Source organism: Pteronotus mesoamericanus, unplaced genomic scaffold, assembly GCF_021234165.1.
Source record: "Pteronotus mesoamericanus isolate MK-2021 breed Mesoamerican mustached bat unplaced genomic scaffold, CSHL_Meso_final scaffold_12, whole genome shotgun sequence".
Lineage (NCBI taxonomy): Eukaryota > Metazoa > Chordata > Mammalia > Chiroptera > Mormoopidae > Pteronotus > Pteronotus mesoamericanus.
This window is the reverse complement of record NW_026555303.1, coordinates 5,060,282-5,077,717: the sequence shown is the minus strand read 5'-3', so window position 1 is coordinate 5,077,717 and position 17,436 is coordinate 5,060,282. Positions and strand designations below refer to the sequence as shown.

Genomic DNA, 17,436 nt, shown 5'->3' with positions numbered 1-17,436 from the left:
TTTTTAACTGTCATTTACTATCAAGCTGTCATATAGTAGGCAAACTTCCAAAAAGGTGCCTCTGGCCAAAAAATGTTCTTCACTGAACAAACTCCTCGTTAAAACATAAATACATCAGGAAAAGTTAACTCACCAATTCAGTTTCCTTGACAAACTTTTAGGTAGTACCTATCATGTAGATGTTTGGGGAGATATCACTTCATCCTTTGCCATTCATCACTTTGGCATGGAATATCCATTTATCTTGTTATGCTAATACAGTACCTATCCCATGACAACTATACCTAAAACATTAACTTTAAATAAAAATTATTAAGGAAGAGTAGTGTTCACTATGAAGTTTTTGAGGATTCTAATGACTTAGCTCACTGTAGGAAACTGTTAATTACCTGTTCTGGCAAGGAGTTAACCAAAAGAATGAACTCTCTGACCAACATTTATTTCCCCCTAGAGTTTTAACTTAAATTGTTTTGTGATTAATTTAGCTTTTGGTGCACACTACTGTGCAAGGCCTCAAACTGGGATAATACTGTTTTCTTGTTTTGCTTTACAAATTTTCAACTGCTGCATAATGTAGTTGCTACACTGACCCTACCTCATCCTGTAGTTTCTAGTAATTTCTTCTAACCTCCTGCATCCTCTTTTCCCTCTAGGGAGTTTTCCTCTTTTGAACAAGAACATCAGCCTTCATTATTTCCCTTAGAACTTTATACATTCTACTTATGCATTCTTTTAATTTCTTTGGAATAATATCTTGATTTTCTTAAACATTTATTTATGACTGTAAATAACTTCATAGACTATTATCCTAGTTATCATCTGTTGGTGTTCCAAGTTTTCCAAGTCCATCTGCTTTTATCACTTACTTCCAATCAAACTGCAAACTAACAAAAACCTTGCATCAGATAGAAGCTTTCTAGATACTTGTGGATTGCAATACAGGTTTCTCAGGTTTTTGTCATGTCTGTTGATACATTGCTTTGCCAAATGGTTTGGTTTTCTTTATTTCTGACTCATTTATGTTTTACTATTACTCTTAGATATTAAGGGTCGGCAGCACATGCTATTTTCATCATATTATGGTTGCATTTTGCTCAGTCTATTACCATTTATTGTTCCATGTTGAATTATAAGAACTATTTGTCAAGTCCTGCAGAGTTATTTATTTATTTATTTATTTATTTATTTATTTATTTATTTATTTTTAGATTCCCAGAGAAGAGATTTTGATTCCCTCTCCTTTGATATGTGAGCAATCTTCTAGTTTTGTGTCATCGACAAATCCATACATCTCGCAGCATAGTCTTAATCTGGACCATAATAGATAGTGTTAACAAGATTGAATCTAACACTGACTTTTCTTGCACTCCACTAATCACTGCCTTCCTATGTTGCCAACTTCCATTTACTACTGCTCATGACCTTGCTCATAGAACCAGTTTCACTTTTCTACTTAGTCTTTCACCATTAATTTCAAAAGTAACCATTCTACTTTTCTTAGGGTGTAGGTAACATAATATTTGTCACTGCAAATTAAATTGTGTTCTATGTATAATTCATTTCCCTCTCTGGTCCATTTTGCACACTACTATGAGGCTGATCTTAAATGTCATCTTTATCACATCACTATCTTGCGGATGATCTACCAATGGCTTTTTAGAGCCAATTGAAGCATTTTCAAACTTCTTTCTTTGATATCGAATCTCTTTAAAACTTTGCTCCAATCTGACATACCCAACTATAACTCCTCTACTTTTCAACCCTGTTGCTCTCCTCATGGTTTATCAGGCACACAATGCATATTGAATTTCAGGTAGCTACACTCATTCAAAATGACCTCAATACATTTCACCTTCTTAAAATTATATGATATGAACAGGCAATATAGGATGATAGAAATCAGAGCAGAGGTTGCCTATGAATAGTAGGGGCAAGAGGGAACTTATTGGGGGTGATGGAAATGTTCAGTATCTTGATTGTGGTGGTGGTTACATGGGTGTAGCAACTTGTCAAAACTCACTGAATTGTACACTTAAGATCTGTGCATTATAATATTTGTAAATTTATACACACACACACACACACACACATGCACATGCATACAGAGAGCAAATGACTGTCCCGCCCGGCGTGGCTTAGCTGGTTGAAATATCATCCCATAAACTAAAAGGTCGCAAGTTCAATTCCCAGTCAGGGCACATGCCTGGGTTGTGGGTTCAGTCCCCAGTCAGGGTATGTATGTGGGAGGCAACTGATCAATGTTTCTCCCTCACATCGATGTTTCTCTGCCTCTCTCTCTTCCCTTGTCTCTGGAATCAGTAAGCATGTCTTCAGGTGAGGATTAAAAACAAACAAACAAACAAAAAAAAAAACATTTAAGTGAGTGAATACATGAAGGTGTGCTAGAAGTTAACAAATATAGATTTTAGTGTCTTTAAACCTGTCATTACTCAGCTTTTTCAATGTAATGTTTCCAGAGCGTTAATCCCTAATTCTTCCATGAGTCTTCCCCAACTCGAGTCCACAGAGAATATAGTTTTATTTTTAAAATGTACTTAATCTACATAAGTATTATCTTACATAGTAGGTCCTACCATTAGTAAAAGGTGTTTTGCTTCCTTTGGGTCACTTTACACTGATTGGTCAACGGCAACTTCTTCAACTTTGAGCAGCTCTTCCAAAAAGCCTTAACTAAATAATTGAGAATTCAAAGATACTGTAATAGTGAAGTAAAGGCATTATGCCCAGGTTGTTTGGATCTTATGAAATGATTTTTATAGTATTGGCTTTAGTTTAGTTGTTTTTGAGGAGTAATGAACTGGAGTTGGGTCTTAGTTAATGGAAAAGTCCAACGCACTAGGCATTTAAGGTGTATTCCAATTAATACTGCTTAAAAAGGAATGAGCTCAGAGTGTTTTCAAAAAGTGTGTAGGGTCAGAGATTTCACCCTACTGGCATGCTAACAAGTCAGTCTGCCACGGTTTCAGGTATGTTGGCAGAAGACACAAGATCCAGGGTCAGAGACAAAGAAATGGTACAGTAAGCAGCGTAAGCTTCATGTTCACAGTGCTTTCCTTTGCCTTCTAGCTCCCACAGGGTGACAGCAAGGTGGGCCCAGGGAGATGCTATGCACACAGCTGGTTTGTGTCACTGCTGAGGAACCCAAGTTTAGGGAACCCAAGTCTTTTATAATGGACTGAAAGCAAACCTGCCTGATATGTGCCCTAGAGGGAGATATAATGTTTCTATGAGATATAATGAGATCTAAGGGTAATCTCATCCAGCTTCCAACAGCACTCAGATCTTTTAGTTCCAGCCCTGACTTTGCTCCTGGGCTTGAGACCCCTGTTTCCAACTTTGTACTGGATATCCCTACTGAGATATTACTTTTTTAAAAACCTCAAAAAAGCCATGACATTTTCTCAAACCTGTTTATTCCTGCTCATCTAGACTCCTTCGCTTCCCCTTGATCTCGCCATCCCAGCCAGGTCCTATTGAGAGTATTAATACTTTTACAATATCCATCCTCCTCATGCACTCCACTATCCCCTTAATCCTTTATCTCCTACTTAGACAATTGCCTTGTACTCCTAAACATCTCCCTGCCTGCTGTCATGCCATCTTGAGTCTTCCACCGCCGTGCTGAGTCTTTCCAAAGTGTAGATCTGATCAAGTCACTTCCTATTGCTTATAGCTACACTGCTCAATACAGTAGCCAAGAGCTACATAGAGCTATTGAGCATTTGAAATATAGCTAATCTGGAGTGAAATATGCTTAAATAAAAATGTTAGCTTTTCAACACTTAGTCCAGTAAAATGTATGTAAGATATATAATTATTGTGCATATTGATTTAAATATTCACTTAATATATTCAAATTGATTTCACCTATTTCTTTTTATTTTTTTAAATATGGCTACTAGAAAATTTAGAACTATTTATGTTGCTCAAATTTGTGGAATGCATTATATATCTATTGGACAGTGCTAGTTCATAGGATAATGCCCAAACTATATCATAAAATTATGATCTTTTATTGTCTGGCCACCATATGCCTAGTCCATTTCATCTTCTGCTAGCTGCAATGCAAAAAGAGCTGGTCTTGGTATCAGACTGATCAAAATTCATTCCTGGGCTTTTTCACATGCCAGCTGTGTGATCTGCAGCAAGATGCTTAAACTTTCTAAGTTTTACTGTCCCCAGCTGAAAAAAGAGAGAGAATACCTATTTTGATACATTGTTGGGCAGATTAAAAGGTATAACAAATGGTGTGTCTCAGTGGATTGAGTGCTGGCCTGCAAACCAAAGGGTTGCTGGTTCGAATCCCAGTGTAGGGCACATGCCTGGGTTGCAGACCAGGTCCCCAGTAGGGGATGCATGAGATGCAACCACACATGATGTTTCTCTTCCTCTCTTTCTCCCTCCTTTTCCTTCTCTAAAAATAAATGAATGAAAATCTTTTTTTTTTTAATTAAAAGTGGGTTTTACCAATGTCTATGATGTAGGCTGGTTTTCTTGGCTTTGAATGTACTTGAAAGGCATTAAATATGTTGTCTCTCAGAGACAGCCAGTTTTCTCTGAATTTGTCTTGTATTGAAAATAAACTTGGATTTATTATTAAAAAAATAAAAGTGGGTTTTATTCAATTGCATAATTTGCTAGTGTATCTCCTGGGTAGTGTGATGCGCAATAAATAGGAGTGAGGGGCAGAGGAGTCAGGTAAGCTAGAAGCAGGGCGACTTTTAGTCAGAATTGTAAACTTGAGTTGCCCCCCACACTGCTGGGTAATATGGAATGTTTCAGCTGACATGTTAACTGAAAAAGCAAAAGTACAACAAAGCCAAACATGTAGCCCTGTCTATAAAATACTCCATATTCAGTAGAACTGAACAAAACACCTGTTCTTCATAACAGAAAGGGATGAGGAACTGAAGGCAGTTTAGTGAAGCTGGACTGTATCTAGGAAAATTAAATTTTATGTAGTAGGCACTTTTCTTTTGCTGTACCTTTTTTAAAAAGATTTTCAAAAAGATTTTCAAAAAGATTTTCAAAAATATTTTCAAATAAATTTTCAAATAAATGAAAATCATTTTTAAAAAGGTACAGCAAAAGAAAAGTGCCTACTACATAAAATTTAATTTTCCTAGATACAGTCCAGCTTCACTAAACTGCCTTCAGTTCCTCATCCCTTTCTATTATGAAGAGCAGGTGTTTTGTTCAGTTCTATCTGCACCTGTAATATTCCTAAAAGTGTGCAACCCCCTTTCCCTATTCAGTCACTAGGGTTCTACTTTGCTTTTATTTTTCCTGTTTTCACCAAATATTAGATCTGAGGACCTCTGTTTCCCTTTATATTTTTTTTAATTTAGTGTCCTGCCCTATATAATTCATTTTAGAATAAATGATTGTACCATTGATGAAATTTGAAATCAAATGAACAGCATAATCAAAAAAGATTTTAGCTTGTTCTTGCCCCATAAGAGAATGTTTTATTTCCGTGATCTGATACGCTGTAGTCAATTCTTTAAACAAAGTATGAATTAAATTTAACTTTGGAATAGCATCAGAAACAATTTCTTTTCCCTCATTCCTCAATTTTACTTATCTTAATCCTCCTGTCCCTAAATTCCTCTACCCCAGATCGACACATTTAGCTACCACACACATTAACTATCTTGTTAGGGTCCTTTCATCACCTGGGCCAGTTGGGCAACAGGGCCTCAGCTCACTGCCCTATCCACAGTGTACAGGAGAGTTTCTGGCAATTGACATCTTGAGACAAATACTCTAACAGATCTTGGAAGTGTTTTTGATGGCCAAAGTTGTCAAAGGTGAAATATACTACATATGTTTCCATTAGGAATTTCCATAAACATTTTTTGAGTACTCACTGATGTATTCTTCACAGTTCCTTCCCATAGAAAAAGCTTATAAACAAAGTAGCATTGTAAAAGGGATGATGAGACTGTGGGTAAAGTTTCTGAAATGGAAAATGTGGCCTCCCAGATGATGCAGTCACCTTTTTCTTTTTTCTAAACAATATCAGCATTTCAGAATGGGAAAAGGATATGGACTAGGTAGGAATTGAATGCAAATGTGTTTCACAGGTAGTGTCTTTTGAGGTAATCACAGATGATAGTTGAATGCTGAAAGTATTAATACAATCAGCATTCAACCTTCTGTAACTCAGCTTCATCAAATCACACCCTGTGCATTGATTGCATTAAGCTGGGTCAGTGGTTTCTTGCTTAGGAATATCTTATAAGAATCTTGACAGGGAGGCAGCAGTAGCTGATCAGCTACTGTTTATTTGCATACTGAGCATGTCATCAATAATACAAAAGACAAGGTCTTTAAGTTGAAAGAACAGTTGGATTAGCATGAATTTTGCTTAATGGTGTGTAATAAGCAAAGTAGTCTGTGGTGCCAGAAACTGACAAGATCCATTTTGTTAAAACAGATATATGTCTTTAATTTAGGGCTGTTATGTAAATATGACAGGAGTTTTCCCCTTTAGTTTCCTGTAGTTTAGCTTTAATTGCTCCAAGATTAATTCCAATTTCTCCTTTCCTCCAGAGGGTGATGAGACTGGCGTGATGGATAATCTGCTAGAAGCCCTGCAATCAGGTGCAGCATTCCGAGACCGCAGAAAGCGGATTCCCAGGAATCCAGGTAAGACCCCTTCCAGTTCACTGATATTGTAATATGTGAATGTTCAGAACCAAGGCCCACCCACCCAACAAAAAGAAAAAAGAAAAAAATCTTTCCACATGAGGATGTTTTTTAACAATTCATCTCTCAGTTCATGTGCAAAGTCTCAGCAGGCTTCTCCATCTACATGATTGCCAAGTTTCATCCTGGTAAAAGTATCTTCAAAGAACTGAGGACTTTGGAAAAAAATTAGAAACAAGAACCCCCACTGTGTTTAACATTAAATATGTTATTTGTTATTTTATTAGCATGTGGTTTAAAGCCATAAATGTAATTAAATCATTTAAAGTAATTGGCCCTAAGGATGTCACATTAACTATTTACAGGTAAGGAAATTGAGATAATATTGCTTTTTAGAGACCATTTTGCCTTGGCAGTTCAGTCCATTCTCCATGTTAACCAAGAGCAGAGGCACAGATAATCTAAGATCCCCAAAAGTTCCAAGCATTGGAATACATGTTTGTATGTGTTTTTGATTAGTAAAAAAAAAAAAAAAAAAAAAAAGCCACACAATGAAAGCTGATCTCAGGGGAATTACAAACATTAAAACAGTTTCCCTCACACAAGAGTAACTAGAAAGTTGTCCACCTTCTCCATTTATACCCTATGGCTGAGGTAAATAGTACTTCCATTCAGGATAATCCAAATAGACTGAGCTATCACCTCCTCTAAGTAAGTTTTCATATTTTTTAGTCCATATATTTCTTAAAGTAGAGGAAGAAATTAGGTGTGTTGATTTTAAATGTCCCCTTCGTGGCCTGTAAAGCTATATAGAGAAGTTAATAAAAAAAAGAAAAAATTAATAGTAAATATGTAAATTCTACTTCATTTAGAGTAATAATATTTGCCTTAAGTAGCCTGCAATTCAAAAAATATTCTGTATTTTGACTGGAAACTATCACATGTTATTAGAATGCAAATTGGTGCCTCTCAAAACCATTGCACTCCAACAAACCAGTGAAAGAAAGGGAGCATAGTGCAGAGCTATCCAGGAAGGTTTTGGCACTGGTGAAATTTATGGCAGAAGATGGTATAAGACAGTATAAGTTATATTCATCTTTTTTTTTTTTTTACATTCGGCTGAATCCTGATTGATGGGTTGGTTTAGCCTGAAAGGTAAGATACAATTGAGATGACAGAAATGTTTTGGTTGGAGTATAAGACTGTGTTGTATATATGAAGACATTGAAGGTGGCCTACAAAATGAGTGGAAGACTGGAGGAAAGGAAATTAAAATCTATCTTTATATGGTCATATTATTTCCTTAAGGTAATGCTGCATGGCAAAATATTAGGAGTACTACTCTGCTTCTATGAGGCAGCCATTCCATCGACCCTCTGTCTTTATCTGTGAACTGAGAATGTTCTACCATGCTTTCAGGTGTCCCTTTCACCTCTTAAGGAAAACAGAAACCTTCACTACTCTTTCTTGAACTATCAGAGCATTAATAGTTGGTGGAAAGCAAACTGAAATAATTTTTATATCAATTCAGTTCTTTGTTAAGTGGCTGATAAGTAAAAGCATATTATTCTGTACCTTAAAAGAACTGCCATCATCTTTCTAGTCTGTTTAGTTTAAAAATACATTTGCTAAGGTCCCTGTCTGAATAGTCTCACACCTCCAACTGACTCTAGAAAGACTGCTGGGACAGAGCTATCATTACACGGGATTCTGTGAGTTTGGTACTCAAGGGAATACAGTGTTGTCAACTGTGGAACACCGAGAAAATATTCAGAAACTGCATAAATTTATAGTAATGACTCTAGGTAATCTAAATTGGGATCTCTCTTGATTTGTGAGCTGGAGTGCTTCCAGGAACCCATAGGGTAAAAAATATCTGCCTAAGTAGCCCTGGCAGTCATTCCAAGTGGCAGCAGCCAATGCAAATGTCCAGCAGTAAAAAGAAACCAGAAGGCAAGCAGGCAGTCACCATGATTCATAGAGTATCTTGGACATCAGTAGAAGAGCTTGGGGAGAGGGAGAGTGGAAGGCGGGCACAGAGAAGACAAGTCTGCCAAAAACTGTCTCAAATGCTGCTTCTTTCTATAAGCAACAGACCCACGGACTTTTCCAGGTTTCCTCCTTGGTTCGTACTTTCCTAGCGAAATCCTCTTTTCGTGGTGGCCTTTTTTTGTGTGTTGACTTTCTTAGGCGCCTTATTCGATTTTCTTCCAATGTTTCATTAACGTTATATTATTACAATTTCCCTGTTCAACACCAGCATTCTTATTGCTTTCTAACAATCTCCACTTCAACATGATGGGATAAAAGCAGTAAAACCAAATGATAAAAAATTGGCTATTTTCTCCAAGTAAAGTGAAATAAGAGAAAATAACCCAAACTCTGAAATCAGAGTCAGCCACAAACAGCAAAAGTGTACTTCTCTGCTTGCTGCCTGTTTATCATCTCTTGCAGATGGAAGTAATGGTATGTGAAATACAGAGCTCTGCAGTTGTTCTTCTAATTGCAGTGTTTTCAATTGAACATTTAAATGAGGTGATAGTCTGTATTCTTTATTAGAAAACTAAAGTGTTAATAAATGGTATAGTCAGTTGCCTAAATTACAGATATTCCACACTCAGCCTATATCCCCTCCCCAAGAGTAACACACATTAGGGAACTCAGAAGGAGCTCCCAAATATTGCCTGCAGCCAATTCAGCCGAGTACACTATTTCTATAAAGGGTACCAAGAGAAATGTTAAGGGAGACTACCATATCGGGAGTGATATTGAAAATATTAATACCTGGTGTAGAACAGTCCCTAACCAGTCAGAATATACACAGTCAGTAAGTAGTCACTATGGTTGTACTAGTTCACTCTGGATGCAGATCAATCCAGTTTACAGCTTTGCTGGTGTGAAACTCTGAGATTAGGAAATGAGACCCTAAACATTCATTAATTCATTATACATCTGTTCTGCAAAAGGTCATATAGTACAAATGATGATGGAAGATGTAGAAATAATGAAGATAAGATATCTTTATCCTTTTCATCTTTCCTATAAGCCCTGTGTCTTGTAGGAAAGATAAAAAGTACAGAAAGACTACAGAATGAGACAAATGATAATAGTTATTATGCAAAAGGTGTTAACATATTATGTGAGTTCAATGTAACTTATTGGATACATTAGGGGAAAAATCATAAAGGAAAAGGCTTCGAAGGATGAGAATGGATTTCAGCAGTAAGAGTTGGAGGTAGGGATAGTAAGCATTTTAATCAAATGAAATGCCATTAAGAAAAATACATAGGTAATAAAATACAAAATATTTTTCAAGAATGGCAAATAGTAAAACTAAGTTTTCTAACGGCAAACAGTAAAAATAGTTTTACTATCTATAAAGTGTAAAAATATGGAGATAATTCTGGAAAAGTGGGTTGGTGACACATCACAGAGTGCTTGAATAAGATACTGAGGTGTTAGCATTGTCTAGTTCTCTAGACAATGGGGGTATGCTAAAGGCTTTTAAGCAATGAAGGAGTGTGATCAAAGCTATATATTAGGGCATTTCGGCTACAGAAGTGTGAGTGATGAATGAAAGTTCTACTCTTATATTCTCAGTCAAAAGAGATAATGTGGGGGAAGGGGAGTAACCAGGAGTCAAGGATGACTGTAGGGTTCGAGTGCAATTAATTTGAAGGACGGTTGGGCTACAAGAGAAAACAATTAAGATCAGGAAGATGATCTTGCTGATGGAAGATAAATTCCACTTGGAGTGAGCAAACCTAAAACGGGTGGCAAAGCATTGAGGCCAAGATGTTTAGAAATTTTTTGGAAGCATGGGTGTCGATTTCATCCCATGGTTGAGTTCATGAGATTTCTGGAAATGGAAGAGATTGATAGAGGAATTATTAAGAAAAAAAGAGATCCACAACCAGAACCTTGAAAACGCCTCCACTTAGGGGCTAAAAGTAGAACTAGCAAAGAAGATAGACAAGGTACAGTTGGGCAGGTAAGAGGAGAATCAAGACACTATTGTTCAAGACACAAAAGAATAGGAAAGTATTAAAAAGGTTGGACATAGGAAACAATGGCATAAAGTGGACTCAAAAAGGATAAAGACCAATTATTTGCCAGTAGGGAGCTTTCTAGTGACTTTTTAGGAATGCCTTTTCAATATTGGGATGGAACTGGGAGCTGAATTCAGGACTAGATAATGAGGCTATAGGGATAAATAATAGATGTTCAACAATTGAGCAATACTGTTGAAAGCCTCCTGGGTTAGGTACTGAGGACACAACACCAAATAGGCTCCTTGCCTCAAGGAACTTACATACTGCTTGGGAAAACATGAATGTAAGCCATGTGATACGATGGCAACACAATCTTGTATGTGCCGTAACAGATAGGAGTTGTATGCTTGTGCAACACAGGAGTTAGAGTAACTTTTCCTCACCCTCTCACCTTTTGAGAGCCCTTATATCTCCAGAATGTGTACTATGCTTTCTAGAAGCTTGGTGGGTAAAAGGAACATCTCAGTTTTCCTTAATAACTTAATGTGGATCTATCATCAATGAATTTTGCTAAATCTGTATGTACCCTCTTTGTGAGAGCCTTTGTTAGCACTTAAGGTATTGTATGTTTTACAACACACTTTGTAAAGAATTGCCCATCAGTGTTCCTAATTTTTTCATTATAAAATCAAAGGTAAGCTTTGGAGGGGAAAAAAAAAACCCAGAGAAAAACCTTGAACAAGTGAAAAGCACACAATATAAATACCCAATGCCACATCTGTTTTATTACTGAATAATTATAAGTCCTTAGCACTTGCTTCGCCTCCTTTAACCAACTTGAATTCTTCATTCTTTGCCCACTGTAAGCATAAGTATATATATAAACAGGCTTCTCAGCAATAGATAGATAGCTAACTTAGCTACTTTGGCTATGACTAGATTTTGATATATAATTCTAGACATTAAGAGAGAGAGAGAGAGAGAGAGAGAGAGAGAGAGAGAGAGAAAGAAAGAAAGAGAGAGAAGCATTATGCCAAAAAAAAAAAAAAAGGAAACTAGGAAACGGAATAAATGTATTTGGTTTTAGATCCACATAGGGGAACCAAGAAAACTAAATTTGAAAAACCAGAAGAAACACAGGAGACACATGATCCTGGTTTTATGGATCAGCAAGATAACATAAATGAGAGAGTATGATTTACCACTTCAAAAAAAAAAAGGGGACAAGAAACAATGATATTCAGCAGAGGAGAAAAACAAACTCTAAGTATTAAGGAAAATATCTTTATGGAAAAACAAAATGTACATTTTCCTAGGCCTCTCTACCTCACAGAAAAAATAAAACACAGATTTTTCTGGCTTTTGTCTCCATGTATACATTCAGAACCTGAGCTGCCTATAAGGGATCTCTGAGGCATTTGTAGAAGTTCTCAGGGGGCATTTCACAAACACAGTCACCCACCACTGTTCCCCAACCTTCACCTATAATACCAGGCATTTCCACATCTGCTGTTGGCTATAGCTGGCACTGTCATGCCTTCACAATTCTAGACCTGGACACTGGTCAGTCACAGAGTGGGAGGAAGTGACGCTCTCTTCCTTTATTGTGGCATTGCACCAGTATACCAAACAGTACTAGCTATGTCTCAAAATCTTACAGACATGTTTAGAGAAATTGCCCTTAGCTTTATCAGCCCTCTCAATCTTCATGGGATTTGACCTTATGGAGAAAAAGCCCAAACACAAGCCCATGACAGATCCCAGGAAGTACTCAGTATTATTCTCTTTTTTTTTTTAATCCTCTCACCTGAGGATATATTTATTAGGGTGGAGAGAGGGAGAGAGTAAGAGAGAAAGGGGGGGAGAGAGAGAGAGAGACATAAATATAAAAGAGAAACATCAATCAGTTGCCTCCCATACGTACCCCAACCAGGGACTGAACCTGTAACTTTTTGATGTACAGGACAATGCTCCAAACAATTGAGCCACCTGGCCAGGGCTTATCCTCCTTTTTTGATGACTGATGTCTGTTGGGCATTCATGTTTATTTTTGTTTTATTATTACTACGTCAAGGTAGTTGTTCATTCCAAGCTTTTTACTTCTTTCTCCCTTAGAATGGGTTCTTTCCCGTGAGGTTCCTTCATCTCTATTTTGTGCTGGAATATTAGATTGGCCAACTAAATTCCATTTTGTCTATAGTATAGTTGCTATATTTTTATGTGTCATTCAAATTAGTAAAAAAATGATGTAATGTAAACAAATAAAAGCATGTCATTCATCCAAATAATATTTATTGATCAAACAGCAGAATCCAGACAATAGTGCTAGGACCTTGGAGTACAAAGAACTCAGAATCTCATGGAGAAGACAGATCTATACATAGTAGAAATGCTATGATATAAATATGCACAAAGTGCTAAAAGAGCAAATAATTGCCTAGAGAATTCAAGAATGATTTCATGATGAGAATGGCATTTGAGCTGTGTTTTGAAGAATGAACAGTGGTTTAGTCTGGAGAAGAACAGGAGGGATAGGTAAAGGAAATGGCAGATACATGCAATGCAGATATGGAAGGATACAGTGGCAATGATGGCAAATACGTTGCAACGGCAAAGAGCCAGCAGAGGGTTTTTGAGTAGAAGATTACATAATTACAAGTAAGAGGGGTTGAAGCTGGAAATAACACATTTTGGGGATGTCTGCATAAATATGGTTATAGAAATCTTAGGATCACCCGGGAAGAATATGTCCAATAGAAAGGTAAAGAAGGCCAAGATTAGTGAGTTTGGAGATTGCAATATTCAAAAGGCAAATGAAGGAAGCAGCAAAGGACACTGAAAAAAAAAATGGTCAGAAAAAGAGGAGGAGAAGTAGCCAAAGTGATCCTTGGAAGACTCAGAGTAAAGGAAATTTTAGAACTGCAGAAAGCTAAGTAGAATGCCAACTGAAAATAGACAAATGGGTTTGTCAACGAGCACATAACAATTGACCTTTCCCTGAGCAGTTTTAGTAAAATAGTGAGGGCCAAGAGCTAGGTTCTAATGGATTAAAGGCTCAAGAATATCTGTTGTACCTTACATACTTGGACTTTAAGGAAAGAAAGGTAGAGAATGAAAGGTAAATTCTGTTTCTTCCAGAGATTCTAACAGGAGACTGTCTAGACACTGTCAGGCATCTTGAATAGAGTTGCCAATCATATATTACTATACCTAGTTTTACTTCCAAATGTGTGGCTTTCCCCCCTCTTAATTTGATTGTGTTTTTAAAGCATGTACTCTGTGATATAGTTAAAATACTTTTGCATACCTAGTGCTTTACAGTTAACAAAGCACTTTCTCATCTATTGTGCGATATGTGATTCATCGCTGTCTAATGCTGAGTTCTATTCTCATATGTTAAAATGAAGGACATTCATGGCTCATACAGAGAAGGAGTGATCTGGGGGTGGAGGAAAGACATTTTTGAGGCCACTATATAGAAGCAGGGGGAGAGTTGGGAAAGGACACAAAAGGAACGGGGCCGTTTTCAGAAAACCATTGTCAACTTCCCCGCCCCCCGGAAGTCAGGATTAGGTGGGTCATAGTAAATGTGTGATTCTTCTGAGAGGAGCAAAAGAGGCGATTAGGAAGAAGCAAATCACATACTTCTTAAGCCAGCCACTTATTGTTCTTAGTGGCATTAGTTAGCTTGGTTACCTCTGGGCAACAACTAGAGAGTAAATACTAGGAAACTTGGAGACTTGATCAACATTCAGGAGATAGTTAAAAATACAACAGTGGGTAAGATAATCTGGGGAAAATGAGTAGAGCAGTGGACAAATGAGAAAACAGACGTTTGTGGTTCTCTGAGCCCTACCTACACATTGGAGTCAGTTTGATGTACTTCTAAGAAATATGTCTGGTTCCCCTCTGTACAAATCAAATATGAATCTATGGAAACAGAGCCTGGACAGTTGTATATTTTTAAAAACTAATTGAACCAGTGCTGGGCAGGTGGCTCAGTTGATTCAAGTGTTGTCTGCACACCAAAAGGTTGCAGGTTCAATTCTCCAGTCAGAGCACATACCTAGGTTATGGGTGCAATCCACGGTGGGGACGCATATGGAAGGCAACTGATCAACATTTCTCTCTCACATTGATGTTTATTTCTCTCTCTCTGTCTCTCTCTCCTTCCCCTCCATTTCCCTCCCTCTCTGCCCCCCCTCCTCTAAAAGCAATACATATATCCTTGGATGAGAGTTAAGAGACAACTGTACTGGAACAAGAATTAGAAAACCTAAAAAAAATGAACCAGGCACTTCAATTTATTGTCTGTAAATGATACCAAATGAAAAGAAAGCTAGGATTTTTAAAAAGTGATTTATGTGATTTTAATGTGTCACAAAAATTAAGAACCACCAGTTTAGGGGCCTAGCTTCCACGATGGAGTGCATGAAGGAAAGTCTGAAGGGGTTGCTTATGGAGATGTGGGGAGAAAAAAGCTAGTGTGGTATCACAGGAGCCAAAGGAATAGAGCTTTTGAAAGAGAAAGTGCTGAACAGCATTACATGTAGCCAGGAGGACCAATAAGATACAAATTGGAAAGAATCCATTGGATTTAACAATTAAGAACTCAGTGATAACCTTAGCAAAACAGTTTTAGGAGAGTATTTGGAGGGGGGTTAGAGTGGGGTAGAAAATCGATTGCACTGAGTTCTCAAATACTATGAGTTTTTAAGACTGCTTAATTTAGTGCCTTTTTTTTTCTATTACTTCATGTGAATCTTATATTGAAGTGTGTACCTATATCAGTTACATAATTTTTGTTTGTTTTTTCTCTTTTTTTAATTATGGAAATTAAATTTTACTTTTGGTACAGGCACATACATGTGTTAATTAATAAGATTTAGGTTTACATTAGGGAAACTAGAAAATTTCCCATATGAATGTACTGTTTCCATATCTCCCAGTTTTTGTGAAATCTTTGGACACACCTCTCCTGTGTATTACAATTTGAACCTTGCTCCTGGTAGTTCCTCTCTTTGTGTCAATAAAATTGAGAGGAATGGAAGGTGATGGAAGGAAAGAAAAGGGCAGTGGGCATCTTCAGCTTTTCCACAGTACCCTTTTGAGATTTAAGTTCTTGTATTATTAATTGGTATCTTTTGCTTTTGCAAAAACATGAGCTCAGATACATTGCACTTAATACAGTGCTTTATCTGACCCAGGAAACCTTTTATGGTTATGCTCAGTGTCAATGCTCTTAAAGACAAATATAATACAAACTGCTAAAATACCATAAGGTTTATAACTATATTTCACTTTTAAAATATTGTGATTTATTTTTAGCACCTGGAATGTAACTCACTATAATATATTGACAGTATATGCTCTTGGTAACTGCTTGTTGAATACTTCATCATTATCAAAACAAAATGAATCCACATGAAAGCTTTTTTAATATATTGTACCGGAGCTGTCTCTCAAGTTTGAAATGTGGGAGATGAAGGAAGTAGAAGTTTCCTTCAAGTAGAATGAAAGTTCTACTTCCTTCATCTCCCACATTTCTTCACTGTAAATGGAATTCCATTAAAGCTGAATTTATTCTGTGGGCAAACTTGTATGTCCCATGCATGTTATCTTCACACGACCTTTCTACACACTACTGTTCAGGCTTGACAAATGAAAAAAAATACTGAGTTTATATAAAAAAGAAAAAACAGTACCACTATAAGCCATTATTCTTATTCTTATGTCTATTGTCCTTGCATTTGACTACCACCTCTTTGTCATTTTCAACTCAAATAGAAATTTCTTCTACTCTTACTCCTTAAAGGGGAAGATGCCTATATACTGCTGCAGAAAATACAGGAAAGAGAGAGTGGCAATAATAGCATTTTGTTGAAGTGTGCGTATCTTCCCATTGCCCTTTGCCAATACGCTATATAAGAGAGAGGAAATAGCAGGAGTTAGTGAATCTCTTTAGAATAACATTAAGTTAATTAATTGCTTTTCCAGCTTTCTCACATATTTACTCAGGAGAACAGATGTTTCTGAAGTTTAAGGGCTCTTATCTAGTTCAGAGGATTATTCTAAGGATTTGAACTGTGTGGCTGAGGGACTTCTAGAATCCAGGATGATATTTTCCCTTTCCACTCAGGAAGGCTTAGCTTGAGATTTCTGGGTTTACTGGTCTGTTTGTCTTGCATAGATATACTATATGGCAAGCAATACAGTTCTCCCTGGGGAATGAACAGAGATTTTTTTTGTTTGTTTCATACATTATTCATAACTCTGGAGTGGTTTCAGAAAGTCAATGTATATCCTGGACACCTAGAAATTTAAAAAAAATACAAAAACAAGGATATGATTTCATACTGTTTTTTTGAAAGTTAATATTATTTTCTATGGATTTCTATTTAGTGCCCAGTTATAATGCCTGCTAGATTTTTTAGCAACCTCAGAGCTATTAATCAAAAGTGTATGTGCTTATCTTATTTTCTAATAAATTGACAAATTATCTTCAAATATCTGGAGCTAACCCATGAAGGAAAGTTTTTATCGGGAGGGATATGCAGTATGACTGTATGAATATCCAGGTGTTTATTTTAGTTATGTTTGTGACATTATCTCAGTTGTTGATGTTAGTACTCCTTTAAATGGCAGAGATAAAAAGAGATGACTGTGCTTTGTACATATTTGTGGATTTCATTTTGTCATATCAAGAAGTAATTGGAATCAAACATTGTTGAACTGAAATGAAAAAGGCCTTTTAAAAAAAAACTTTTATAGT

General features: G+C 36.7%; 1 protein-coding gene across 2 annotated transcripts in view; it reads left to right on the top strand.

Moving 5' to 3' along the window:
* Window positions 1-17,436, top strand: part of DIAPH2 (diaphanous related formin 2) — a 908,710-nt gene that overhangs the window by 724,011 nt on the left and 167,263 nt on the right. For both annotated transcript variants that reach the window (XM_054587910.1, XM_054587909.1), the window contains one exon: window positions 6,577-6,672. In XM_054587910.1, coding sequence (XP_054443885.1) covers window positions 6,577-6,672 — 96 coding nt within the window. The remainder of the gene's footprint in view (window positions 1-6,576; window positions 6,673-17,436) is intronic.